The sequence below is a fragment of the Anas platyrhynchos genome, chromosome 27 (genome assembly GCF_047663525.1).
Source record: "Anas platyrhynchos isolate ZD024472 breed Pekin duck chromosome 27, IASCAAS_PekinDuck_T2T, whole genome shotgun sequence".
In the NCBI taxonomy this organism is placed as follows: domain Eukaryota; kingdom Metazoa; phylum Chordata; class Aves; order Anseriformes; family Anatidae; genus Anas; species Anas platyrhynchos.
In genome coordinates, this window is record NC_092613.1 from 3,665,432 (window position 1) to 3,692,077 (window position 26,646).

Genomic DNA, 26,646 nt, shown 5'->3' on the forward strand with positions numbered 1-26,646 from the left:
ACGTTCAGCAAACCTTGGATACAAGAGAAAACCCCCAAACTGTCCACAGGCTCCAACTGCATAAATTGCTCAAGTCTGTTGATGTCTAATCTCATTAACTTCAGTGAAAATATAAGAGACTTAGAAACCCTGAAATTGAGGACTTCTGAAAACCGATAAGACTTCTAATATGCTCTTTACAGTCTGTATTTTCAATGGAAGTGATCAACTCTTATAAATGTCTATGAAGTAAAACTCATCAGGATACCTGCGCGCTGTTGCTCCTGTCTGGGTCCTTTGTTAGATTTGCTTTTGGTAAGGATCTTTACACACATACACACTTTATGTTTTTACCATGTGACTGATTTTCTTCTGCAGTCTTTGTGGTTTTGGGAACTTGTATTGCTGTGCAGCTGGGAACGAACCCTGACTGGATGTTCTTTTGTTGTTTTGCTGGAACGTTCATGTTTTACTGCGCGCACTGGCAGACGTACGTCTCTGGAACGCTGCGTTTTGGCATGTAAGTACCTTGGCTGAAAATAAAACTGAAAGTTAAATGGCTTTTCTGTCTAATTCCTCTTTGTGACTGTAGTTCAGATTGTTTAGAGTGGTAGTAAACTGTTTATGTGCTTAAAGCTTGTAATAGTTATTACCTATTATTGCATTATTCAATAGCTGTTGAATGCACAGTTAATACTGAATGTTCCTTAGCTTGTTCTAGGAGTGGTAAAGTTTCTTTTTTCCACGTTAAGAGCTCATGATGTGATTTAAACCTAAATAGGGGAAAATACATGGGGCTTCAGCCCCGATATTTGGCTGCCTTTGTCAGATGGTGGCAAACTGACTTAACTATCTCTCTCTTGATCTTCCTTGACTTTTGATGATGTATAGTTAATCTTTGCTGTTAAGCATAACTCTTAAATACAGTGTATTAATTGACATTGTGGCTGAAAGTTGAAAATCTGAGTCTGTTTTAGTAAAGATTGGTTCTGTTAATAATGGTGCAGAAATGCGATGCCTAGAAAGTCAACAGCCAAAGTCTCATTTGCTTGTGCATGAAGGTAGGTGGGCAAACAGCTCCCAAGGACTCGGTGAGCTGTGGGATTCACCAAGCTTCATGCAGAAGCATACGTTTGTTCTACCTCTGCACTTGTGTCATGTAATCTAATAAATATATTTCCAGTTAACAAGCTGCAGAATGAATTTGCATCTGAAAACTTCTGAAATTTGCTCCTAGTGTGGGATTTTGAAACAATGCTACAATGTGCACTGTTTACTTAGTCTGTTACTGAGTTATTCATATCTCAGATACTGCTAAAACAGCTCAGTTACGGACATCTAGTCTGTAGCAGCTCTTATTGGCAGAATACTAATACAGATTCTCTTGAGAAGCTTATTTCTAAACTGCTGTTCTAATTCTGACTGTACCAAAGCAGAGTAGTTTCAGTCAATAGTTTCTGATACTTAGATCTTGATGACATCTGACTCATAACCTGTATGTTTTTAGGCTTTTTTTCTTTTATGCTGTAATGGAGCTCTCAATACTGAATGCGTTTTAGCTCCTTTTCAACATTATGGGGCCCTGATAATGAAAGTTCTTGTTTTTTGACTGAAAACAGGAAAAAAAAACTTGGCATGTGCTTGACTGTACAGATGCAAGCAGCAAGTCTACCTGATTTGTCTTTGTGCTCTAGACAAATGGGTGCATTGCTCCTTGTGTTCACTGTAATGTTTGTTCTTAGATTTTGTGAGGAATCTTTATATTTGGAGACACCGAATCCTGTGTTCTGCATGGCTGTATATTATGAAAACCTGATGATCCATTGATATGTAGAGAAGGCAATAAACACACAAATATGTATCATTATTTCAGATAACAGATAATGTTGTAAACACATCTGTTTCTTCATTTGCACAGTGTCATAAGGTTAAGACTGCCACAAGCTGACGTTCATTTCTGTGGCAAGAAAATCTGAGATTAGATCTGAGATCCTGTTAACCACTTCTCACTTTGGTATGATTTTTTTCTGAAACTTCCACCTCCCCAGATGTAAAACTGGAAATGCATCAGTATTGTACCTACCCTGCCAGGGCTTGATGTGTGCATCCTATCCCTCCCTGGTGGTCTAGTGGTTAGGATTCGGCGCTTTCACCGCCGTGGCCCGGGTTCGATTCCCGGTCAGGGAAAAGAGTTTTTTTTGATGGGCAGAGGCCAACAGGATGAGATTCAACATGGCTCAGTGCCGGGTCCTGTGCTTTGGTCACAACAACCCCACGCAGCACTGCAGGGTGGCTGGAAAGCTGTGCAGAGGAAAAGGACCTGGGGGTGTTGGTCAGTGCTCACCTGAACATGAGCCAGCAGTGTGCCCAGGTGGCCAAGAAGGCCAACAGCATCCTGGCTTGTGTCAGGAACAGTGCAGCCAGCAGGGCCAGGGAGGTGATGGTCCCCTTGTACTCTGCTCACAGATAACCAGGGACAGGAGCAGAGGGAACGGCCTGGAGTTGTGCCAGGGGAGGTTGAGGTGGGCAATGAGGAGCCATTTCTGCTCAGACAGAGCAGGCAGGCGTTGGGACGGGTTGCCCAGGGAGGTGGGGGAGTCCCCGTCCCTGGGGGGGCTCCAGGAGAGGTTGGGGCTGGTGCTTGGGGACATGGTTTAGTGGGTGACATTGGTGGTAGGGGGACAGTTGGACCCAGGTGATCTTGGAGGTCTCTTCCAACCTTAACGATTCTGTGTTTCTATCCACAGGTAAACGCAGGCTTAGGCATTCTTGCTCCTGAGTAAGTGGAATCAGAGACAGCTGTTGAAAGGGGCTGCAAAGGTCTTAGTGCACAGTGACTTGCTCCCATCTGTGTATCCTAAGTAGTAACTGAGAAACTGTCTTTAATTAGAGATCAACTCAGTAGGCAAGCCATAAATGGCTCAACACAGCAGCAGGCTGATGAAGACAGGTTAGTATTTCATTCCTTAAATGCTATTCAACAGTTAAGTATATAATTGGCTTGGTTTACTGAAAAAGTCCATCTGTAAAGCAGGAGTGTTCACCCTGAAGGAGGAGAAAATGGGATTGCTTCAGCTAAATTCCTAGAGAGTATTGCAGGTGGAGCAGGAAAACCATGAGTTTAATTGTGCCCAATTACTGAATACACCAACTACTCTGGTTCTTTTTCTTCCTACTAACAGCATCAGGGCTGCCCTGGACTGCTCTAGGCTTGTTCCCAGCGGTCTGTCTCCATCTTTAAATGATGATTATACTTTTATTAGATCTTGGCAGCTGATGCGTTTTTCGAAGAGCAATTTGAATTGGTTAAATAACTCAAAAAATAGCTAGAGGTCAGCATTGTGTAAAAATCCACTGTAAGGAAGTTGTTTTTTTTCTTAAAACAAACTGGGTAGGTAACAGTAAAAGTCACCGCAGTAACATCAGCAGTGCAAAGGGATTAGGACGCAGCCCGGATAGAGTTAAGTGGAAGCCTTGCTGAAAAGCAGGCATCTCATCTCACCTGGGAATGGGCTCATGAAGGAGCAGGAGTGTGCTGTACTCTTGAAGAAATAAAACAGTGGTTTGGGAATGCAGGAGAATATTGAGTTCTGAAGCAGTCCAAGCATTTGCTTTTCCTGTCCTGTTTTTCAGCACAGTAGCTGGTTTATCTGGATTGTGGACTAGCTGTGCACAATACAGAATGAGTTTTGTTTCAGGCTTAGTCTTGAATGGTGCAGCATAACTGGGGCATCTCTGGTTTGGAAAAAGTGCATTTTTGCACAAAAATCAAACTGGTAAGTCCAATTGCACTGCCATGTGTCAAGGTAGAACTAGTTCTCATATTTTAGGAACATCATGCCAAAATCAAGAGCATTCAGGGATATTGTTCACAAACCTTGAAAGGAATTTGCATGCCATTATCTGGAGCCCTGTTTTGCTTACTGGCTCCGGTTCTTCTCGACCCAGCGTTAATGTTGCTTGGATTCTGTTCTGCAGCTGCTCATTGCTCTGGCTTTAAGAAATGTATTAGGAGATGTCAGTTACACAGGTTCAGTTCTGCATTTAACCTTGTCAGTGCACAGACAGTCTGACTGCAGCAGCTGCCTCAAATCCATGGTAGTTGGAAGTGAAGCAGGAGCTATCAGGCTCCGTCAGAGCTGAGCCAGGTTCTGCACTGCACGCACCTCAATTGCTGCCGTAAGGGGCATGAACAACAGCTCATGGCACAGAAGGACAGGTGAGGGCCTTGTATGCTTGGCCATGCTGGGCTGGGCAAAGCTAAAAATCATATTGTAAAAACCCAGTGGGCACCCGTCAGAGGGTGCTGCTGCACCGTCACTTCCAGCATTTCTCCTGTGGGTTATCTGACTTACCCCAACCTTTCTTAACTGAAATATGGAAAGCTGGCAATAGTAGATGTTATATATACAAACAACGAGATGAAACATCCTTAGAAACTAATGCCCATAAAGACTTACCAGTAAACACTGAGAGGAAGGAACAGTTCTTACTAGCTTTCATAGAACTGACAAGTTAAAAATGTTACTTCGCTGCTTGAATAACAATCCCTAGAGAAAGCAGAAGAATTCAAGCTGTCTAATGAAACAGCCATTAATGAGGAATGTTGGAGAACTTGGGGGAACATTCTTCTTCAGTGACGCTGCAGCACTTGTAAAAGCCCACTTGATAACAGGATGGTTTCAGAAGGGAGGAAGATTGAATTGGTTAATCTGAGCCCTCCTGTCAGTACTACCACTGAGGTAGATGGGAGAGACTAGTAAATAAGGCCGTATTTTAGGAAATACTAAAATCAAACCTTCTTTATAGCAGTTAGAGAAGGAGCTAGTGTGTTGTCCCAGATAGACAATTCACACCAAATGTCAAAATACAGAGATGGAAGCCTTCCAAGCCAAGGAAGCTTACTTAGCACATGGAGTACTTGCTGTAGGGAACGGTTCCAGGATATTGGGATTCCAGGAGATAAGGCAGTAATTGCCATCATCAGTGTGTGCTCAGTGCGTGCAATTTTGAGTTTTGCCAACAGTTCTTGAAGAACAACAACACTTGTTATTTGCATAGGGGAGTTTGAAGCTCGGTCTTGATGTCAGGGAGGACTTTGTTTCTCTATGCTTGCGGGAAGTATGTGTTGAAGTACAGTTGTGGTAGGTGGCGTTTGCTGCTTGCAGCCAGCCTTCTGTGTACTTCAGTTACTCATTGCCATTTGTGGCAGCCTTTCACTAGTGCTCTGTGTGTCATAAATATGCATAAGTGCCTTGCTGCAGCATGATCATACAGTTTAAATTCCTGAGGGCTGCAGTTAATGGTGAGGGTGGTTTTCCACATCACTATCCTCTTCTTCCTCTTCCTTTCCCTGTCACAAATCCCTTCACAGTGTTATAAATCAGGAACCAAGCAGTTAAGAGCTGAGATGCTGATGCTGATTTTCTGCCCTTACCATTGAAGCAGCCTTGTTGCTCTGTGAAACTGATTTCCAGCATTATAACCATTGTCTTCACTTTGTTATTTGAACAGCACGGCTTTTATTCTACATTAACAAGTGGCAAAAGGAAAAACTGACGTGTCAAAGTGTATTACAGAAGGGGAGGGTTGAAAAGCTTTGGGCTCACTTTTCATTTTATTTTACCTAAAGATGAACTTCCTGAGCTGGCATTAGTTTTAATACACTTAAGCTTTTATTTCTTCTTTACAGTTCGCTTGATTTTATATTTCATTACGTCCAAGTGAAAATGCTAGATTGAAATGGGTTAAGATTAAACTCCATACCACCCTTTAAAAACTAAGCATTTGGAATTCTAGCATGTGACTTCTAGCCTTTTTCTCTCGTGCTGTGATGATGAACATTCTTTTCTTGGTGTAGTGCTTCCCTTAAGAAAGCAATCTTTAGTCTGATGCTGAGATTTGTAGTTCGTTGCCCAGCCTGAGTAATCCCACTTGCACACTCAGAAATGGATAGGACAGCTGGGAGAATCATCACTTCTCAGACCAGAGTGCTGCTGTGCGGAGTATTTAATTATAACTGTAGCCCATCAAGTTTCCTAGCCTCATAAGTTCTATTTTCTGATGAGGCATGAGCGTTTTTCTTGTCTGCTTTGTTCAGGGCTATCTCAAGGAATCTTGTATGTTGGGGAAGAGGAGGGTACATAAATGCTTCCCCCCATTAGTTTTACCCAGTATTAAAAAGGCTGTATTAATACTGATTGACTTGATTTTGGAGCAATCTACAGCATAAGTATCTGTTCCCTGTTGTTCTTGGTTGGTTCACTTTCTTGGGAAATCTCTTAGCTTTGAATTAAATCCGTTCAGTTCACCGTTCTGTCTCTAGACTTTGAAACTTGATTCAGGGTAGGAATTGTGAAGTCGAATGGCTTGTTTAATCAAACAGGACCTTTTAAAAATTGCACATTGAATATGCTCAATAAATCAACACTGACAAGTGTATATTCCCTATGTATGACTAATCAGTTGTGTGTTAATTGGCTCTTACAAGCTCTTACCAGCTTGTCAAGGGAACCTAGCAAAGCAGACAGCATACAAAAGACTTGTCGCTGCCAACATCTAAGTAGAGTTAAGCACATGCCAAGGTCGATGGTCCCTTTTTGAGCTTTCCCAGATAATGTTTAGAGAAAAAGCCACATCTAATCTGGAAATCTCTCTTAAGTAACGTAGGGAGAAAAAGAAAAGAAACTGCAGTTGTCTGAAAGTACCAGTTAGCTGTGTTGTATGTGTAACTCTCTTCCTGTATTTCCTAAAATAAGAAATATTTTTCTAAGCATATCCTATATTATGTTCTGTTATAATTAAACAGAAAATGATTATCACATGGAGATTCAGGCATGGGACTGCACAAGATACTGCTTTTGTTAAGCTCTGACAGCGCAATTAGTGAACTTTGTTTCTCTGATGTACCTTGCTAGTCAATTGGCATGTAACTTGATGGCAGGCTGCATGTTTTTGTTCTAATGAACTTTGATAAGCACTGCCCTGAAAAAGACCTGTTATGACTGAAGTTGTTATTGCTGAAATGTTTTCTGATTGGATGGTTTGATGTAATTAATTTGATAGTCTCTCAAAATACTTGAGTTCTAAAATGCTATAAATCTGTAGTGTACCATAAGGATTATTTATGATGGCTGTAGCTCAGCTGGCTAGAGCTTATTTTTCATCTCTTTGTCAGGGGTGGAAAATAAATGTGTACAGAACAGTTCAGTTACCACTGAACGGGGATCTAGAGCTCATTTGGCATCTTCGGCATTATTTGCTGAGAAGCCAAGGAGTTGCACAAGCAGGGAGGGGAAGGGCTTGGCTCTCCCTCAGGTGGTGAACTGGAGATGCTGCAGTCCCTGCTTCTGCTTTGAAAAATATGAAAATATTTTCATATATGAAAAATACATGTATTCAGTGTCATTTGAGCATGGGATAGGGAGTGAGGTCTTGAATTGTTTTATTTGTTGTGATGTGAAGCAGGGAATTTATTTTCTCATCCATACAGTAATGATTGAGTTTGCCCATGTGTTGGAGTAGAACTGTAAAACTGTAAATTGTATCATCTCTGAATGGAGTTTTGAGTCTGTAAAACACTACGTGGGTTACAATATTTTAAATTAATACACTCACTCTGAGGTTGCTCATTCCCTTCCTCTCACCCTTCAAACTTTATCAACAGTGACTGTTGTAATGCTGCTTTGTATTTTTCTGGATCTTATTTTACAACATGAATGAAAATCTGCTCTGATGGGTTCACTTAGCTGAAGTGCTCAGGAAAATGTTTTGAAATGTTTCTTTCCCTTGCATGTAGATTTGATGTTACAGAGTCTATGCTCTGTACGATAGCAATCCAGCTTCTCACAGGAACTCTGGGGCCCTGGTTCTGGAACTACACGGTAAAGCGAACGTTAATGCTACCCAGCACAAATGGCATGGACTAAGCAGCGACAGCACCTTTGTCATGCACATAGTAACTGGGATATGAGAGCATCTTTCTAAGGGTATTTCACAAGTGCTTTAATACGAAGGGAAAAAATGTTTACAAAGTATGAATGAGCAGTAAAAATCCAATCTAACTGGAAATGATTTTTTTTGGAAGCATCATGTTTTTACTTGAAAACAAAACAAAACTGCCTGCGAAGCAGAAGAGCTTGCTTTAAGCTTTACTGTGTTGTCACAGTTCTGGCTTCACCTAAAAGACAATGAGGGCTGTGGAAGCAGCTTTATGTGCGTGGGTGTAAAATTGTGTTGGAACTACTTCTTAAAGCTATACAGACTTCTATTTAAATTCCTTTCCACAGGAAAAAAAGACTTGTTTGGCTAGTTGAGGGAGTTGTGTGCTGTGCAGTAATTGAAAGTTGCCAGTTACTGGTTAAAAATGCCTGTTTTGAACGATACCACTTCATCCTCATAGTCCAGTCTCTCAACTGTGCTTGTAGCCTCCTTGCTAAGTAACTTCATTTCCTGGCTGTCTGGATTTTGAGAAATGCTTCTCCTTATGGCTGTGCTAACTGTGCCCTTCTCTGTTCTTGGTTGCTACTCTTCAAAAGAACTTTCTGTTCCTTATTTCGGCTTTGTTTAATATGGTATACACAGGTGGTCCCCCTGCCTCCCCGCTGAAATGGTACAGTTACCAGTGAGTTAAGTTCCTTGAAATTTCTCGTGCTTCCTGGATTACTAGCCAGGAGGTTTCTTTGAAATATTCAGGGATAAAAGGATGAGTTTTTAATAGCCTTCTCAGAATTGCCGCAGGTTTTAAATAAAACTGTTTATTTTTTATGCTGTCTTCCCCGTGCAGGGTTTCATCACCATCTCTGCTTCCAAGATGCTATTAAAGAGTCTTTAATTACCAGCTCTACTTTAAATCCACCAAAAGCAAAAACCTGGCAATTCAGTGTGCGTCATGTCTGACACCTCAGGTGCAGGGTCAGTTGGGTGTGCTCCGAAGGGTCAGATGGGTGACATCACTTTTGAATACTTTGACAGTCTGTGAAAGGCTGGAAATGCTTAGTTTCAGGGAATGGCAATCTAGTGACTAATAACTTGAAGGAAGTTTAATTGGGATTTTTATCCTGTTATGATAACAGCATTATGACCATGCCTGAGAAGTCATTTAGGAAAATATTTTTTCCTAAGTTTCAAAAGATGTGGAGATTTCCAAGGTCACCAGTTGTATGATAGTTACGCGGGAGGAAGCAATTCAAATTCTGTAATGAAATTGAATCAATTTAAATGGATGGCAATAAATCCCTGCCTAATGCAGGGAGCGGGGAGAGTTCTAACTTTTCCCACAGGTGACCTGGAACTGATCGAGATCTCAAATGCTAGACTCCATCTGTGGTCTCTTCAGAAAGAATGACTTTGCCTTGAAAGAAGAAATGTTTCACAAATAAATACAGCGGTTGGTGGAACTGGTGAGTGTAGCGGATGAGCCAGGCAGGGTGTTGTGTCACTTATACTCCAGCAACAGTGTGCTAAGGGTTTGCTTGTGACAATTTCCCTCAGGCACACTAATTTTAGACAGTTATTAAGCATACTGAATTACAGAATAGATTTAATCATCTTCTTAAATTCTTGCATATGTAGCTTCAGATGCCTTCTGGCATCTCTATTTTTAGTCTTAACTAATAAATAAAGATGATGCTGCTTCCAAGTAACTTGCCTGGAACACAGAAAGCATCATAATTATCTTACAGCTTGAGGTCAGTGGTACAGATTTTGTTTCAGTGTTATCCATCTCAGAAACATAGCAAGCTACAGGAAATACATATTCACACAGTTTTTCATCTGAGCTGTTCCGTGTGGCAGTTAGTTTTAATGAAAAAGTCTAATAATACAGCCTACATGACCTGGCAAAATACGAAGTGAATAGGTTCTGATTCTAGCACCATAGATTAACCTTGTATTTTTCAAACCTTGGTACCCAGCATGTTTTAATTAATCAAGGAGCAAAATCCTGAAAACTGTTCATGAGGTTTGCTTATGTTTTTATTAGCCTTTGGATAAACTTATTGAGACTATCACCTAGCTTTTTAAGCAGGAAAAACCTCAAAGACTTTGGGAATTATGTTAGAACAGACTTGCTGTATTTGAGTGTGAGCATGCTGCAGATCTCTGAAGAGCCTCAGCTCTGCATACCTACCTCTTGCAGCTCTGCAATGTCATCCTTCAGTGCTTGTAATGTTTTACCTCACACTTAGGTGTTTTTTGTGAACCAGAAGTGGGCAGTTATAACTGTGATACTACAGTTCAGCATGACATATGTTACGTCTAGTGGATTCACAAATGAGGGAGCTGAAGATGAATGGATGGACCTGGCAAATACTCAGCCTGTTACAGAAAATATTAAAATAATTGCATTCTTGATAATCTTCTGTTATGATAGAAAACAGAAGTAACCCACATTTATGTTTGGCCTGACAGGGAAGGACAGATTAACAAGTAAAATGCATTGCAACTTCTGGTAAACTCATTGCAGTCTCACTGCAGGAGTTGGAGAACGCCTTCTGCAGCTACAGAGGCATGCTGCTACATCCTGCTATCTTAATGAATGTGGGCAGACAGGCAGCAAGGGATGAAAAGTGCATTTAAAAATGCACAACTTCATGCTTTTGACTTTATCTGAATTGAAACACTTGGGTGTTCTCACTTACAATCTTTTAGTTCTCACTGATACCTGCTGCCATTGTTGATATTGCTTGACTTAGTCCCTGCTGTCCTCTGCTCTGCAGAGGTGCTGTTTGTTGTTCCTTCTTAACATCAGTTTGCTGTGGAATCAGTGTTTTTCAGGTCACTTTCAATGGTTTTCCCAGGCTTGCAGTTAAATGTTCTGTCTAGGCATCTTGAGTTTGTGTTAAACTACTGAGTCTGGTTATAGCTTCAGTGTCTGATCTTTGTTCTTTGCCTGGATGTTCCTGCTGATTTTTAAAAGCCTGGTTTAGGGTCTTCTGTTTATTTTATAGAAGATGAAAAAGGCCCTTGGTTTATTTGAAAAGGTGGTCTTTGGAATTAGACTGCTTTGTGTGCGTTGAGGAACTGTTGCAGTAACTTTACATCCATCTGTTGTAGTGTGGGCATGTCTCAAGGAAACGTCTTTCATTTTCCTCACTTCATAGGTATTAGGGCTCTGCTATGATATGTCTCTGCATCATCCTAGCAACATAAACTGTTTGGGCAGTGCTGCCATGAGTCAGTTCATCAAGGCACATCAGACAAAAAGCTGTCAGGTTAGGGGGAGTGTGGCCCAAGTGACTGATGAGGATATCCCAGTTCAGAGGCTTTAGGAACCCCCTTACTTGAGCTGCAGAACTTAGGCTGCTTGCTTTTTCCATTTGCTTTTCTTAGGATATCCACTGTAGCATTTAAACAAGTAAAATACAAATGCAAGGAGAAAAATGAGTCAGACGTTGAACTGTCTGATTCCCTTCTTGCTTTGAAATATTTCTGCTTTCCTGCAGCCTGTGTATGGCACGGGGCTACTGGGGGCATCCATCTGCCCAGCTGCAGTGATAGTATTGCAGGTCTGCAGTGTGCAAGGATTTTTCCCCGGTTTTGATTGCCAAAAGCTTCTTTTTCTCCTTGTGGTATGTCACCTATCTTTTTACTTTCAAGCTAAAATATTGTTCTGCTGTTGGTCAATAAATAATCCACAACTCAATCTCACACTTTCTGCAGTCTTTATCATAGGAAGAGGCACTTCAACGTGCAACAGAACTTTGCCTAAAAATAAAAAGGCTCTATTTACGGAATACTTAGGCAGGAATTGTTCACCCCCCTGCTTTGCAGATAATTTCCCTAACCCTCAAAGCAGACTACATATATGTTTTACTCAAAAGGTCAGCATGGGTAGTTCAGAAGGGCTTTAGTCTATGTTCAAGCAGCTTTTCCTGCTGCACAGCTTTTGTCTTGTCGCTTTTAGGTACCTTTCCAGTTCTACCAGAGCTTAAAAACAATATGATGACTGAGGCAGTTTATGGACGGTTTTTAGTGGCACATTTTATCTTGAAGCAATTCATAAATACAGGTTAATCATTAAGGTCTAGGAATGAATGTCCTCCAGATTGCCTGGCATTTGCTCATGTTTTCCAGGCAGTGCTGTGCGTTGCCTTTTCTCAGTAGCTTTCTTGACAAAAAACATTGTTGCTTTAGTTTAAATTGCAGAGTGTTTTCTTTCAATTTGTTTTACTACTGTGATACATTTAAAGCTTTTATGAACAGTAGCAGGCCACTTGCATTACATTCAGAAGCCTGAACTCATTCCCACTTATTCTCCCTTGTAGTTGGAGCTGTGCGTGTGCTCTACCCCAGCGTGCAGTCCTGCTGCCAAGAGAGGCCGTGCAGACCTTCCCCTGCCCTCTGCACTGCTTGCGTCATTCCTGGGGCCACCCACTATGCATAAGGAAAGCTGATATGCTAGAAACTGGGGTAGGGACTCTGTCCTTTTTCTTTTTTTGGCTGGGTCACTTTAGCTGAGCCAATTTCCTGACCCAGTCAATGGTGTGTGTGAGACCTTAGGGCTGGCACAAAGGGGAAAGCAGACCTGGGCAGCTGGGTTTTGGGGGAGAAAGTGGCTGGCCTTTGGAGATGTCAGGAGGACTGCACCTCTTAAAAGCAGCCTGGATTGCTTTCACTTCGTGCATCTACGGCATGAATCCTAGTTACATGAGTAGAGGAACAGCATGGCTCCTTTCCCTTTTTACCCAGCTCCAGTTTCCTAATGTTGTTCCATTTTGTGGTCGAGTTTCCAGGAGTTGCCCAGCTGGATTCCTCTATTTGGAGGTTTCTAGGTATTGGCCATCTGGCAGCGGTATTCTGTAAAAATAAATAAATAATTAATAATAATTAACTGGGTAATTCCAGTATCAGGCTTGTACTCCATTGATACAGTGTATCCTCTAAAAAGTCATCCAGTAGTGATTTTAATTAGTATAGGTGATAAGAGAATCCCCTTTAGGTAAGATGTTCACAGTCACTTGTCACCCTCAACATTAAGAACTTGCACTTTAAACACTCGTGACTGTTCGTAGAGGTAGCTTGAGTGATTCTTGTATCTTTGCCTTCTGTCTGAAGGAGGCGTCTAGTGCTAAAAATTATCTCTTTATGTAGAATTGAAGTTAAAACTCATTTGTTCTGCAATATGAGATTCTTACTGCAAGCCAGAGAGGACTTTTTAACCAAACAGGCTTGTAGTTCATTGCTGAACCCTTTCTAGCTATTTTTATTTGAGCTGGAGAGGGGCAGACCTAAGGGCGGTGGAGTGAAGGTTGTGCCATGGCTGTGTCTAAGCAAGGCAGGGCTGTCTCCCTAACCTGAATTCAGGAGCTGCTTCTGCAGATTTGGTCTGGCTCCCCGTTTTGGTTAAGAGTTCCTTCGGAAGACCTCATCCTCTGTAATCTGAGATGTTTTCTAATGCGTGACCGTACTTCATTTACACTGACTGCAGTCAAAAGAAACCTGTTTTAATGTCCAAGGAAAGCTGCAAACTTGAATTATGTACACTAATTACTAGCCACTGTTTGTCTGAGCTTTCTCAGTTGCTTTATTTTCATCTAAGGTCATTGCCAGAAGTAGTGAAACAGCTTCATGTTTAACCTGTGCAGGTTGACTGAGCTTCTTCAGCCCTTCCTTGGTTGGACACGCAAACACATTAGTTGCAAATTGCTTCCTCCCAGGTTTTAGAATTAGCATGGAAATCCGATGTTTTATTGGTTTTAGAATTAGCATGGAAATCCGATGTTTTATTGGCATATTCTCTACCTTTTGCTTTGACCAAACTCTACCCTGCTATATGCTCAGTCTGGCTTGGTCCTTCCTGGGCATTTCCTGTGTGCATAGCGCGCTGCTGCTGCAACAAAGATGTGTTTTAGCCAGGCTGGGAGATCTTCATGTGACAGGATCTGCTCCAAAGCTGGAACAAAGGCTGTAGACCTCTCTATCATCCACACAGGCATGATATTAAACTTGCTTATGTGGTCTTGTTGCTCTTTTAAAACAAACATAAAAAAAACAAAAAACTTTTCACTCTCAGCCTATGCAGCTGTTACCAATTTCAACAGTACCCTTAAAAGAGCTAAGCATGCATTCACAAGTGATTTTGAGTCTTTTAGGTAGAACTGTGTGATTAGAGCTAATGTATGTGCAGAAGTATTTCCTGTTGGCCCAAAGGATTATTTTTGATGCAGTATTCCAGCATGAGACAATATTACATAGCTTGATAAACACCCACGTGTCCATCCTCATTGTATTTTATGTTTTTCCTTTGACTCCTGTTTCTGGAATTGACTCATGTGGCCTTGCTTTTCCTTCTTGCTATCTCAGACTTGGTATGATCTTTTAAACAATGCCTTAAAATCTGTCTTTTCTATAAGCCTTTCCTTCCTGCCCTTCTACAAGAGATACTGGCTATGCTAAAACCAGAAGTGGTTTCTCTTCTTGCTGCATGCTGGATACTGAAGTGTGTAATCTCTAGCAATGCAGCTGATTGTACAGTTTACATGTGCATCAGGTCTTCAGGAATTCATGTTTTGTTTTCAAGCTTGATGCTTTTCGGACAGAACATTCATTTAAAAATAAATATAGGGAATTTAATAATGACTAAAAATATTAAATGAATTTTACAATCTGGAATCAATTTGTTTTGGTGGGCAAGGTTAAAACTGAACACTTATTCCTGTGACTGACAATGGCCAGGTAAAAAGTTCCAACAGTTCCTTTTGATAAAATGGATTTTTATTGCATTGTGAAATTAAAAAAAACAAAATGAAAAAAGTATAGCACAGCATGGCTCTTACTTTTTAACAAGAAAACTAAAATATATTTTTGCTTTCCAAAGTATTGATGTCTTCTATTTTCCTTGTGTTTTCAAGTTTTTGTACTGTGCATGATAGAGGAGAGCTGCCAAGCTTGCAAATAATTGACTTGAAATTGCTTTGAATAATTCTGCTTTTCTTGGCTTTTTGTACCTAATCAGAATTGATGTGACTGAAGTGCAAATCTTCATAATAATCATGCATTTACTGGCAGTGATTGGAGGACCGCCTTTTTGGCAATCTCTGGTAATTTTGTTCATGTTCTTATTTTATCCTTTTTAAATTAATTTATCCTTTTTTAATAATCTAGTATGTACCTGGAAGAACTACCTGCCTCCAGTAGCATGGTTTCACTTATGAGGGAAGGGTCTTACTTTTCCTCATAGTAAATACATACTTTTGAGAATGGAGCAAATGGCAATAACCATGCATTCTGGTTTTCCCGGAGCTGTTCAAACAAACTATTATTCTAAATCTTGTGTTATTTTGCAGGTAGAAAGTTATCAAACATTTACAAACTTAATATACCTTCACTGACGTCCAGCCTCCTTTGAGTGAGCTGGCCAAAACTTGAATGAATTCATGCAGCAAGCTAAATCGGGAACAGAAGAATACTAAATTGGATTGCTGGTATGGGGGAGATTCTTGGAGAGCAAGCAGTTGGTGTAACCATCAGGAGATAATTCAGCTTGAGCGTGCTAGTCAGCTCTTACGGAGGAGGGGGGAAAAAAAAAAAAACAAAAAACAAATAGCCATGTGGCTCTTTTAAGGATCATTCAGATCAAGGAAGCTAGAGATCCTGTGGACTTTGTAGAGGCTCACCTGGCTAAATCAGCTGGCAGCTTATATGCTGTTGCAAGTTGATGTTGTCTTAAACGTTGTCATATTTTATATATTGTTATATTAGCACTCATGAAGCCCCACTGGGCATTTGAATACAGCATTACCGAGATAAAGTATGTATGTACATACATTTTGTACATATATCACAAACAAAACAGAAGTTGAGAAATAGCTTCTAAATGATTCATTTCCTGGAAAGCTTCCTGAGTATTAATCTTGTTTGTGTACTTGATGAACCCAGTTCTTAAGGTGGATAAAGAAATCTTGATTTGCAGTAAAAGAATAAAACCAAGAGATGGTCAAAAATTACTGAACCTTGTCACCCCCAAATCACTGAATTTCTAATCTGCTTCATAAAACTAGAGAAACAAACCCTCTAATGCTGTAGAAAATATCTAGAATAAGAAGCTAACCTTGGTTACCTCAATTTTGCTACATGTTGTACTTTCAGGTTAAACACAACAAAAAACATTGAAAACCACCAACATTCTCCTACCCACACAAACTAAGCTGCAAAGTGCATCCTGCCTTAAGAGTATGTCTGGATAGAATTATCTCTTAAAAAACAAGATTGCGAGTTGGCTTATTGGTGCCAAACTCTTCCAAAGAGATCAGTGTGGCCAACATCCACACAGCTATTGTTAGGCACCACAAAAAGGGATTTCCCAATTCATGCTGTTACTTTCCTTTTTTCCCTTTTTTAAAAAGAGGAGGGGGAAAAAAATTGCTGCAACAGTAAGCTCTGGCACAATTCAGTTCAGGATGAAGTTTGTGCAAGAGCTTAATAATTGTTCCCTTGTGCTATTAAACATTTTTCAGTAAAATCTTAATATATTTGAAGTTCTGTGTTGTAGCAGCATTTGGCTAAGTAAATTCCCAAATGATTAAAATATTTTGAAGTCTAGTGTTGGTTTTATGGAGGCATTTCTCTAGAGAACAAACTTCATCAAGTTTCCTATGACAATTAAGATTTTTCCTTTTTCATTCAACTTGATTTTTGTTTTTATTCACAGAAATAAAACACTTTATTACTTACAGAGCAAAATATATCAGAAAAAAGTGCCTGTATTCCTTTAATGTTTCCTGTGACAGCAAAATTGGTGGTTTGGTATTATTGATTTGTTTCTATTTGGGGGAAATTAATGGAATAAAACTTGTATACTCAAACATTCCACTTTCTAATACTAACATGAAAAAAAAAAATTGAATTTGCTGAATGCAAAATTGTGTATTTTGTCAATTGTTGCTTTCATTAGCTTTCTTTTTTCCTCTGTGAAATAGTGGATACCTGTACTGGCTTCCTTCTTTGTCAGTGTAGGTTTTCTTTAAAGTGTGTTAAAATGCTGTTTTGCAAGGCTCCTGGAGCTTGGTAATTTCAGTGGATGGTGAGTAGTGCTGCAGCTGAGATCCTCACTTGTAAAATGTGAGCAAAGCGAGCAAGCTTTGGTGCAGCTTCTTTGATGCATTGATTAAATGAAGGGTTTCTTCCTCATTTGAAGTGAGAAAAGTGCTGCAATTGCTTTAGCTTTATTCCACGACTTAATACAAACTTCACAACTATACAGCAAGCTTGATTTTTCCCCACTGAGTTGTTCCTCTTGCAGATGTGACTGAAGCACACATGCCTACAGCTCAACTGCAGCTGGAGCCCAGCTTTGTGTGAAGGAGCAGCAGGAGGCAGTGATTGCACAGCTGGCTGTGGTGTCTGACTGAGCTAACCAAGAAAGTGCCACTGTGTGGATGTGTGCTCTCCTATCTGCTTGTCACTGCTGCTTCCCTAAGCCCAGATGTGCTCTTGCTCTGTTATCCTTTTTTTTTAAATCCATTCATGTGTTACAGAAAACTTTGATGGCATCTAGAAGAATCAAGAAGGAGTTTAGAGGCCTCAAATTCATTTTTCTGTTGGATGTTTTACTTTAATCCATTCTGTAGCAAGCGTTCTTTAATCTATTTTTTGCCTGCTGCTGCTTGTTTTTATTAACACGCGTGGTTTTTTCCAGTCAAAATTTGGTGTGCTTGCTAAATCAGGGCATATGCCCTGTTTCAAAGGCTTTCTGTGCAATGTAGCATTTCTCTTCAACTCCAAAGGATTTAACAGAGAACATAACTTGTCTGTAGAAGACCTGGTTTGTGATGCTTTCCTGCATTGTGGATGTCGTCTTGTGAAGTTCTGCCTGCTTCTGACTTCTGATGAAGCTCATATAATTACCAGTGAAATCAGAATGATTGCATGGACAGTAGTGATGGTAACGATGGAATGCCAGACAAGGAGGTCCTGTTGTTTGTCCTATGGTGTCCTCTTATTAAAAAAGCCAGGGGCTTGCAATGCCAGCATGTAAGATAATTTCTGAGCACGACTCCATCCCTCCCTCTGCTCAGTTTTTTCCATGCTGTTTCCTTGCCCTTGCTGCTTCTGTTTTGTACACAAGGCAATTTAGTAGGCACTGCATTTTTATAATTCTCCCGTGACCTGCTGTTGCCAAATATTTGTATGTAGCTTTGTTTCCTTTTACTTAGACTGCACTTACCTGGCAGAAATAATACCTGTCAATGATGCAACTGTCATGGAACAAAAATATGTTAAGGTGTAACTAGCAAAACTGGATGTTATAGCAGTATGGGCTCATCCTTCTGCCTCTCCTGAGCATCAGTCTCAGCTGTGTTAGTAGTAGTTTGGAGACACCTTTTCCCCCAACGAATCCCTTTTTCTTTGAAAAACCTCAACTTTAATCTCCTGATTGCTGTATGAGGCTCATGACTGCCTTCCTTTTCCTGTAGATGAGCAAATTCACCCCATTCCTTAAGTGCCTTCCTTTATCAGACGGAGGTGAGACCTTCAGAAGTGCTGTGCCTTGTAACATTCATGGATTATTTCGGTTAGATTGCCACAGCTTGGACCTCTGTCTTTTGCTTAATAGTTATTCTTTCTTCGATGCTTTTCTTTTGATCCCATACTGAATATTTGGCCTAAGCAAGGGTGAAATATGCTGGAGTGTCATGAAACCACGCTGTCCAGCTGGAAGTTGGCGGTGATCTGGAGGAGTGGGCTGGGTGCTCATCTGGAGGCTGCCCCAAAGCAAGGCACCAAGAGTTAACGCTGGCTCTGCCTCTTGTGCCAGGCATATTCCTGAGAAGATCAAGAGAGAAAGCTTTTAAGCACAGCAGAAGATGATTAAAAATAGAAAAATAGTAATCTTTATCTACGAAAAGCTACACTGAGTGTAACTGAAGTAAAATAAAAACAACCTAACCTCATTTGGGCTGTAGTTAGACGTGTTGCTTGGGAGCTGATTGTGCTCATTCAGTTGAGGGCTACAACTGCAGATCCTCAATTTAGAGCCTGAGAAGAAGACGACTTTCAGTGGTTGCATAGACAGAAGCTGGAAAACCTTTGTTAGGTAGCTCTGTCTCAGCACCTGCTTCCATAACGTGCTTGCTGTGGCTTATGTTGAACTTTTTCTTCATTTCTGGTTTCCCCTGTTCTGCTCACAAGACTGCTGTTACATGAAGAAAACGATTGCCTTTCAGATCTGACTGTGCTCTTTTTTTTTTTTTTTTTATCTTTAGCAACCCAATAGCTTGCTTGACTCCAAGATGACTTGTCTGATCTGTTTGTTCCCCTTGTCTTGCCTGTAAGGTAGAATCCAGTTTCTTAATGGTCTTTGTTTAATCATCTCCGATGCCTCTTGCTTTGCCCAAGTGATCTTGGGTGGTAGCTGTGAGTTTTCCAGCCAGTTTCAGAAAAGATTACTGATGCATTTCTCTTGATAGATGAATTATAAGCTAGGGAGCTTTTAGTTTCTACCAGTTCTTTGCTTTTGATAGTGGGACTCACCTTTAGTTGCCTGAAAAGAACTATGTGGGAAGCTTTATGGAAGTATTATTGGAAAAATACATATTTTTCTGTGCTTTATAAAAATTTCAATCTCTGTGTAGCAGAGAAAGAAAATCAAATGTGGTGTTGGAAAGTGGAGTGCTTGAGTACGCTAGAAGTACTAAACCCTGCTTTAGTTTACTTGTGCATCTTTTAACTTGTTTCATCTCTTCCATTAAAGATTCCAATACTGAATATTCAGGTGAAAATATTCCCGGCTCTCTGTACTGTCGCAGGAACGTTCTTCTCCTGTACAAACTACTTTGGTGTAATCTTCACAGGTGGAGTTGGCAAAAACGGATCCACTATAGCAGTGAGTACTTAGTTCTGCTGCTTTTAGTTCTTCTGTAGCACTCTGTGTGGCTTTCCAGCCATGACTTCAGTTGTTATTTGACATAACTCCAATGTGTGAAATATTTTCTGTTCAATTTGTGAAATATTTTCTGTTCAGTTCCGTGATGGTATGGGGGAAAAGGTTAATATTGTCTGCATAAGAATAGTTGTTTTAGAAGTCAAGAGTTTTAAAACTGAGCGATTAAAATGCTTTAGTGTTTTGATATTTACTTTTCAATTACTCATATAAAACAGGTTATGTGAATACATACTCCCACAGAGTTCACAGAAGTCAAGTGCAGAAGGAAGTTGTTCAAGAAGACTGGCTATGGCTTTGCTCATTCTAGAACATCTGTAATATATTACTTGTAAATATATATATTATATATGATTAGAGGTATCTGCACCTTCTGCTACTACGGGAAATTGATTTTGAAGTCCAAGGAGTTTTCCAAAAAGCCATTCTATACCAGCTTCTTAGAAGGCTGTTTTTGTTGCTTTCTAGCTGGCACAGAAAAAGATAGAAGTATTGTCTCCTGTTGCTTGCTAACAGCATCCACTGTTGCCTGTGTGGCAAGTGTCAGACCTGTGCAGTTCTTGCTGGCTAAAAACCTTGTTTTGTTGCCCAGCACAAGAAAGGTTCAACCACATTGTCAGCTTGTGCCTGTTTTAAGTTTTACCGCATTTTGTTCCTGTTATTACTAGTATGTGGAAAGACATGTTTTTAACGTGTCTTTTAGTTAAAAACAAAAAACAAAACCTGTCTGTATACCACATGAATGTTCGGCTTACTGGGGTTTCTTGGCAACATGCATGTTTTGTCAACCTAATTCTTTAACTTTATCTCACTGTAGGGAACGAGTGTCCTTTCACCTTTTCTTCATATTGGGTCAGTAATCGCACTAGCTGCAATGATCTACAAGAAATCTGCTGTGCAGCTCTTTGAAAGGCACCCCTGCTTATATATACTTACTTTTGGTTTTGTATCTGCTAAGATAACAAACAAACTAGTGGTAAGTACCCCAGAACCCTGGAGTTCCTAGCTATTACAGTAAAACTTCTTGTAGCTTTTAAAGTTTCCTGGTTATTCCATCAACTAACTTGCACATATTTTGTGTGGTGAAGTGATACAATATTTGACGCTTACTTCAGTAGCTTGGAGGTGCAGGGAATGGAATGTGAGTCTGTCTTCCATTTGAAACTGAAGAGGTAAATGTCAAGCTGATGCAGTGGTTATACAGTCAGTGCCCATACAGCTTTCGGTTGCCTGAGATATTTCTTCCCCTTTCCCAGCTGTTCATTTGCAATTCTGCAGTGTGTTTGTGCCCATCGGCAATGAGCAGGACTGGAACAGAGCTGGCTGAAACCCTCCCCAGATGCACGTGCAGAAGGGAGGGAAGTTTGTTGGGGAAAGGAGAGAAAGGGACAGAACTGAAGTTTGAAACAGTTGCTCAGGGTTTAACCTCTCCAATTTGAGAGAATTAACGGTTAAAAATCATTTATAGGGATGTACTGGGGAACATAGGAGCCCCTGTTGAACAGAGTGAATGAGGGATTAAGCAACCACTGCCACACAGCATCTCAGATGCATGGGCATACCCTGTGTTGCCACATGAACTGAGTCAGTGTTGGGTGTAACTCACAATGGAAGAAAAGGTTATTGCTAACCAAGACTAGTGTATTATGCATTTACACCAACAGCTGTGCTGGTAGAAGTGAGGATGTGGTGTAGGACAGCCTTTGCACAGGGTGTAGGTGTGCATGTTGGGGAAAGTGTGAAGAATGCAGTTGATCATAAAAAGCCTTGCTCTTTTTGTGCTCGTCTCTCTGCACTTATTGATTTGTCCTGCAAAGATAATCAGAAAGGTGGTTATCCTTGCAGGACAGAAATTAATAGGTGGAGTGAGATGGGCACCGATTATCTCTGGTTTTGAAGATCTTGTAGTTGAGAAATTTTATTTCCAGGCTGAGCTAAACCTAAAATTTACCACCCTATTTCCATTTTACTGTTTTGTTTCTGGCAAAGGAAGAAGTTGTTTGCTGGAAAAGTTATTTTTTTTTTTTTTTTATAGCTATGTTTTGTTCTGAATGAAAGGAAACTTCTCCAAACCTTGCATCTCGCTTAGCTGTAGACTTCCATGGCTAAAATAGTATTGCTGCTGCCACTTTACCTAAATATTTGCTAATATTACAGTAATGTGGTTTGAACTGTAACTTTTCTGGCTTTGTGCATTTTTGAAACCATTTTACCTTGGCTGGAGGATGTTTATTTTTTAACCTGCCTTTTTTTTTTTTTTAAATGCAGGTTGCACATATGACCAAAAGTGAAATGTATCTGCAGGACACAGCTTTCATAGGCCCAGCACTATTGTTTCTGGACCAGTATTTTAACAGCTTTATTGATGAGTATATTGTACTCTGGATTGCCTTGGTAAGTGTGGACTCACTATGTTTGCCAGTAATCACTGCAAGCATTTGTGTGTTCTCTCCTAAATTCTGTTTGTGTTGGTTGAGCCGAGCTGACTCATCTTGAGGATGATGGGACTGGGAACCTGCTTTAATGAGTTGATTTTTAAGTATCGTTATGCAAACAGAGGTAAACAGGGTTTGCTTGTTGAATAGTTTAAATGGTGTTAGAGCAATGTAGAAAATATTCAGAGCTTAGAATAGGATATTTTGAAAATCTGTGTTGATGCACTGTTAGCAAGGGAATATATCATGTGTGGTGCAAGGATGGCTGTGCTTTCATCTCTTCATGGAATCACAGAATGGCCGAGGTTGGAAGAGACCTCCGAGATCACCTAGTCCAACCTCTGACCTAACACTAACAAGTCCTCCACTAAACCATATCACTAAGCTCTAAATGTCTTTTAAAGACCTCCAGGGATGGTGACTCCACCACTTCCCTGGGCAACCCATTCCAATGCCTAACAACCCTTTCAGTAAAGAAGTTCTTAATAGCCAACCTAAACCTCACTGGTGCAACTTTAGCCCATTCCCCATCATCATGTCACCAGGCATGTACATCTGTCATTACCAGTAGCACACAGTAGGGAAAATATCGTAACATTAAACTTGTATGTGCTTATCAAGCACTCAATGTATCTACCAAAATGCAGGGTTAATCTTTTAGTAAAATTGGCAGCTCATGTATAGTTATCCCCATTTGGAGTTAATGGGGCATTTCAGTATCTGTTTAGCTACTGTAACTTTTCCCCTCTCAGACTGTAGAGTTAGTCTGTATTTTATAAAGCTGGAAGATAGTCTAGCATCTTTAGAAACTGCCTACAATGATTGTTTATTCCTACAGAGTTTGAGATCCAGCTCTTGAAAAGACCCCAGTGCTTTTTTCTGAAGCAAACAAATAGTGTTACGCTGTCTTGAAAGCATAGATCTAAATGTGTACCTTTTCCTTTGGCAGATCTTTTCTCTTTTTGATTTGCTTCGATACTGCGTCAGTGTTTGCAATCAGATTGCTGCCCATCTGCACATCCACGTATTCCGAATCAAGTCCTCCTCAATGCATTCTAATCACCATTAATAAATGGGGAGTCACCGTAAGGAAAAACAAGAAAAGAGTTGGTTTTCTACATGAACAGATGTCAAGATGTGTAGGAGACTAAGGCAAAAAGAGGATAAGAACAAAATAATTTATAATAATCAATGTTGTATAACTTTTATTCTTTGTTATCAGTAACACTCCTTAACTAGTCTCCTGCCTGAGAGAGTGAATTCCAAGTACACCCTAGTCAACTCTACATGTAGTCAACTCTGTTGGTTCCAAGTCCAGGAAAGCATGCAGGGAGTAATGCTCTCTTTGTAATTACCTTGATTACAAAATAATCTATATATGGTGAATGGATCCCCAACAACTGAAGTTTCTAATGTAGTATAATTACAGCTGCAATATGACTTGCTTTTAATTTTAATATTTCATCATCTCTTAGTGAAATACTTGTTTAGTGTCCACTTGAAATTCATTTACTAAAGACCTGAGCTGGTAACAACAGATATCGCACTAGCTTGTGTAGCTGAAGCAGCTGTCAAGGTTTGAGTCCAGGCTGATGTGGTTCATTTGCTTAAGAATTGCTGATGAAAGCAGTTTCTTGCTGAAGATTATGTTGAACAGGGTTCTGCAATTAGAAGGGATGACCGGCATGCAAAATAGTGTGGTATCTTTGTCAATTAATTTTATTTTTTTAAATAAACGTTATCTAAAAGACAACTTATTTCTCAATTTTCTTCAGTGGAAGGACTTTAAAAAGAAGATTTTACTGTTTACTTTTTTATGTATAAAACTTAAGCGAAATTTCCTTTCTGCTCTTAATAAATAAGAATTCTGAGAGCAACAGTTGTCTTCAGATGTGTGTGTTGCTCTGTCCTCTTGGGTGAAGTACTTAAACTAGTGAAGTACAATCCTGCTTGCTTTTTAGAAAGCACTGTTCTAATGCTTTAGCTGTTAAGTGCTGTCATTCCGGGATCTCCCAATAATTTTCTCTGCAGTAAGGTCTTTTTTGGTTGGTGTTTTTAATACCATTTACAGTATGGTGAACTGAGTTAGATGTAATGGATGGTTTAAGTGTGCAGAAGTGAAATGTTGCAACGTGTGCCAGAGGCGCTGACACTGAGGGGAATTTCAGACCCTGAACAAAGTGCCTACGCTTGCTGTATGGAGCAGGGATGCTTCCGGAGCAGGGTCTGCTCTGGCTATTGGGGATCTGCTTTGGGGACAGTTGGGAAGAAATGCTGGGAACCTGGTGGCTGAAATCCTAGCGCTCTGACCACAAAGTATCTTACTGAAGATGGTAGGAAAATGCCTTTGCTTACTGGGGTTGTAGAGCCCCAGCAGTACCTGAAGACAGTTGAGTTTTTTGTTCTGTGAAGGAATTGAACACAGCTCACTTAAATAAATAAAAAGCAACAAAAATAAATCAAAACCTCCCTTGGCCATGGGAAGTGGTGATGTGTATTTCCTATGACACCCTGGAGATTAGAAAACTCTTGCAGGAAGTAGAGAGAAAATTCTGTTCCTTCCTCAGCCTAGATAGCTTTTAAACCCCTTCATCTATCTCCCTAGGGGAGGACCTAGTGTCAGTGACAGAGGGGTCAGGATTCCCAAGTCATCCTTGGAGAGATGCTGGGCTGCTTGGGCTGAAGAGAGAGAATGCAGAGCAAGAAAAGCTCTAGTTTAGCTGGGGTGTTTTTTGTTGAGAGGGAAGAACTGGAGCTGGCCCCTATTTGAGATGCAGCAGGTAGAGCTGAGCTGCTGATTTATCCAGCTGCTGAAAGTTCAGTCTTATACTTTTCTTGGTTAGAAGAGTCTGGCAGCTTTCATTGTATGGTGATACTGTTTTAACAAGTGAGTTGGAGATTTGTTCACATGAGCCTACGGAGTGTGCCTTGGGAAGGGGTGCTGAAGAAGGGAGGAACTCGTTCAGGGTGAAGAGGAGATGAGCAGAGGCCTTCCTGCTGCCTGGAGGGCCCATGAACTCCCCAGCCCTTGCCATGCTGAAGCTTGGAGGAGTTTGGTTCCTTCATGGTGTACTGCACACCCAGGGCACAGTGCTGAAGTGTCCTGGAAGTGTGGTGCAAGTGCTGTGGTACTGGGAGCACCTCCAGTGTGTGAGGCAGCATCTGCGTGAAGGTTTGATCCGGATAGTCCAGCCTCTTGCTGCTGCACTTTAAGTAGTGAGAACGGCAGAGTCTGTGGGACTGGAAGGATTTTAAGGTGCTGAGAGTCTGTTGTCACAGGCTGTGATTCTTTTCATCAGCATGAAGTGCACACAGAACTCAGCAGCTTGGAAAGTCCCTCCCTGGTGTGTAAGTGGTCCAGTGATGCAGATGAAGAGAATCACGTTGTCAGTCATCAAGTGTTTTTAAGGCTAAGCTCCTTCAAATAACTTATCACTGACTCTTGTAACTGATATGGTAAAGAATCCAAATCTTCAAGGGGCTGTCTAGGACCAAACTGTCTTTTAGGAAGCATCCGGGAAATGTGATGTGGTACCTGTTCCTGAGCTACCTGAAAACTTGAGTGCCCACAGTCTTCAGCCAGACAGAAAAAAATTCCCAATTCTGTCCCAATAAAGTTTGTGTTACCAGGGGATAGTTTCCCCTTCTTAAAAAATGCTCCTGCTTGTAATCCAAACCACGTAAAGCATCACTATGGATATAGGCATTGTATAAATGCCTGCAATAAATAATGGAGTAAGTGAACTTTACCCTGGCACTTGTATATTACAGTCCTGTTGTTTGTGATCATAGGTTATCTTAGATATGCTTGTAGACCTAGGGCTGCTCAAGGAGTTGAGAAGGGGAATAGTTTTTATGCTTAGCCTGATCTTGTGACGTGCTTTTTCACTTTCTGTTGCATTCAGAAGACACGGAGGAAGAAAAGGTTTTGCAACAGCAGCTTGTTGAGCTTCCTGGAACACCTCTGTCTGAGTATAAACCTTACATCCTTCAAAGCAAATAACAAGTTTTCCCCTAAAACCATAAAAATAAGCTGAAAAAAATCAGGTTGGTGTTGGAATTCTCTCTTGTAGTGGTTGGTAAAGGAGTTCCCTGGCTTTGGCAAGGTGTTTGGCACCTGAAGAAGACAGGCTGAGATCCCTGAGGCCCTGCTGCTGGTTTGTCTGAGTGCCAGTTGTTTCATACCAGTGTTTTCCTCTTCCTACCCTGCACGCACCAGGTAATCCAACACTGCTTTGCCCCATTGCCCCATCTTTGATTTTGGAGTGGAGTTATGGAGAAGTTCAATCACTTCCAAAGAGCGGGAGGTGAAGGCTGCTGCAGTTTTCAGAGGTCACAGCCAGGTGGGCA

The 26,646-nt window shown here is 40.7% G+C and overlaps 1 protein-coding gene and 1 non-coding gene across 5 annotated transcripts in view; both read left to right on the plus strand.

Annotated features, from left to right (window-relative positions):
• Positions 1–24,049, plus strand: part of CEPT1 (choline/ethanolamine phosphotransferase 1) — a 31,864-nt gene extending 7,815 nt beyond the window's left edge. For 3 of the 4 annotated variants that reach the window (XM_072028419.1, XM_005026804.6, XM_027445050.3), the window contains exons 4-9: positions 358–499; positions 14,936–15,020; positions 19,673–19,804; positions 20,679–20,837; positions 22,130–22,255; positions 23,246–24,049. In XM_072028419.1, the coding sequence (XP_071884520.1) occupies positions 358–499; positions 14,936–15,020; positions 19,673–19,804; positions 20,679–20,837; positions 22,130–22,255; positions 23,246–23,365 (764 nt within the window). In that variant the 3' untranslated portion in view covers positions 23,366–24,049. Of the gene's footprint in view, positions 1–357; positions 500–7,777; positions 7,863–14,935; positions 15,021–19,672; positions 19,805–20,678; positions 20,838–22,129; positions 22,256–23,245 lie in introns of all 4 variants that reach the window. The other variant, XM_027445052.3, reaches the window with a different exon arrangement.
• TRNAE-UUC (transfer RNA glutamic acid (anticodon UUC)) lies at positions 2,095–2,166 on the plus strand. Its single transcript has one exon. It is a non-coding gene; the product is annotated as a tRNA-Glu (tRNA).
• Positions 24,050–26,646: the final 2,597 nt, after the last annotated feature.